The sequence below is a fragment of the Lactuca sativa genome, chromosome 6 (assembly GCF_002870075.4).
Source record: "Lactuca sativa cultivar Salinas chromosome 6, Lsat_Salinas_v11, whole genome shotgun sequence".
Classification (NCBI taxonomy): Eukaryota; Viridiplantae; Streptophyta; class Magnoliopsida; order Asterales; family Asteraceae; genus Lactuca; species Lactuca sativa.
This window is the reverse complement of record NC_056628.2, coordinates 106286150-106288107: the sequence shown is the minus strand read 5'-3', so window position 1 is coordinate 106288107 and position 1958 is coordinate 106286150. Positions and strand designations below refer to the sequence as shown.

Below are 1958 nucleotides of genomic sequence, written 5' to 3'. Positions count from 1 at the left end.
CGTGACCAATGTGTATAGATCTATACGAGACTGACTTCCCCGCACCTTACTGCCAGCTACAGTGGAACCAATAGGTCTACGGGTGACAAAGTCATCAAATGATACTGGCCCCTGTTACGAGCCATATCTAGTTTATTATATGGTTATAGAACTCGCGACTTAGATAATGGAGATTTACTTTTAGTAATAATGAACCTAGTGAACTAACCTCAAAGTAATAACTGTTTTGATTACTGGAGGGTATCAGCAATACCCTTAGGAATTAGTTCACTACCTACTTATTAGTTTTATGTGTGTATTAAAACTAATGTACCTCATCGAGAGTAACCGAACTTTCAAGGAAACTGCACCTAACGATACAAGTATGGTAGATGCTTGTACACTTCATTTCCGGATCGATAACCAACCATTGACTTTTAAGGAAAATATGGGTTTTTCCTGGGATAACTTAACTTTTCATAAACAGGCTGTTTAACAGTTGGATAACCAAACTTCTTTTATAAGAAAATATGAGATTTTCTTGGATAACAACTTTTCATGAAATCAAAGGAACTTTTTCATTTACCAGAACTCAACTGCTTATGAACTCACCAGCTTTATGCTGATATTTTTAAAACTGCTTGTATTCTCAGGTTCACGTTAGACAGGTATCTCGCTTACTTTTGGAGAAGACGGTGCATATAGAAGTCTCGTCTATAATTTTGTTATACTAATGTATATATAAACTATGTATTTCTCCACTTTCAAACAAATGTAAATATTCATATGTAATGTAATGGTTGTGTTTACTATGCTTACTATGTACAATGGTTGTGATACTACTCATGACGTTCTCCGCCCTAGAACGTTTCCACCGTCGGTTTCGGGGTGTGACATCCACCTATTGTCTTGGGTAACATGGAAATAAAGTCGATCTTAATCAGCTACCACTTCCACTCGGGTATCTCTGGCTGCTGAAGTAGTCTCGAGGGCTTCTGATATTCCACCTTAACCTTGGCGCAAGTCAGGCACTTCCCACAAAGGTAGCTATTTTGGCTTTCATGTTCGACCACCAATACAACTTCTTGAGGTCTAAATACATCTTGTTGGAGCCGGGATGCAATGAGTAACGAGTTTTATGAGCTTCGTTCATGACAACGTCCTTGAATCCACCAAATTTTGGTGTCCAGATCCGTTTCATGAGACACCAAACTCCGTCATCCCTGACTTCAAGATTTTTGTCCATTCCTCTTAATGCTTCACCTTCCACGTTCTCTGGTTTTAAGGCTTCTTCCTGTGTTACTTTGATTTGTGTGGATAGGTGTGAATGGATGGTCATGGTTAACGTCTTTACTCGGCGGCTCCAGTATTCCTTTCTGCTCAGGGCGTCTGCAACCACGTTGGCTTTTTCGGGGTGATAACGAATCTTGCATTCGTAAGCGTTTAACAATTCCACCCATCGTCTTTGACTCATGTTGAGTTCTTTTTGATTGAGGATGTACTGAAGGCTTTTGTGGTCAGTGAAGATAGTGCACTTAGTGCCGTAGAGGTAATGCCTCCAGATTTTTAGGGCGAAAACTACCACTCCTAGTTCAAGATCGCATCGTATAGTTTACCTCATGCGTCTTCAGCTGTCTTGAGGCATAGGTAATGACCTTTCCTCGTTGCATTAACACACATCCCCGACCTTGGTTCGATGCATCGCAATAAACCACAAAGTCCTATGTTCCCTCTGGTAGGGATAAGATCGGAGCACTACACAGGGCTCGTTTCAGCATTTAGAATGTAGCCTCTTGCTTATCCCCCCAGGCAAAGTTCACTCCTTTTTTAGTCAAGGTGGTGAGGGGTTTTGCGATTTTGGAGAAATTTTGGATGAATCTTCGATAGAAACTGGCGAGTCCTGAAAATTGACGGATTTTCGTGGGTGTTCTTGGCGCTGCCTAACTTTTGATTGCCTTGATCTTTGAAGGGTCTACATG

At 41.0% G+C, this 1958-nt stretch overlaps 1 protein-coding gene across 1 annotated transcript; it reads right to left on the bottom strand.

The window, feature by feature from the left end:
* Nucleotides 1–1003: 1003 nt before the first annotated feature.
* Nucleotides 1004–1453, bottom strand: LOC111893947 (uncharacterized). Its single transcript, XM_023890023.1, has one exon. The coding sequence runs from the start codon at nt 1451–1453 to the stop codon at nt 1004–1006; it is 450 nt and encodes a 149-aa protein (XP_023745791.1).
* Between the last annotated feature and the right edge of the window lie 505 nt (nt 1454–1958).

Coding starts and splice junctions, on each gene's coding strand:
- LOC111893947 (XM_023890023.1), bottom strand. CDS start 1,453: ATGAGTCAAAGACGATGGGTGGAATTGTTAAACGCTTACGAATGCAAG.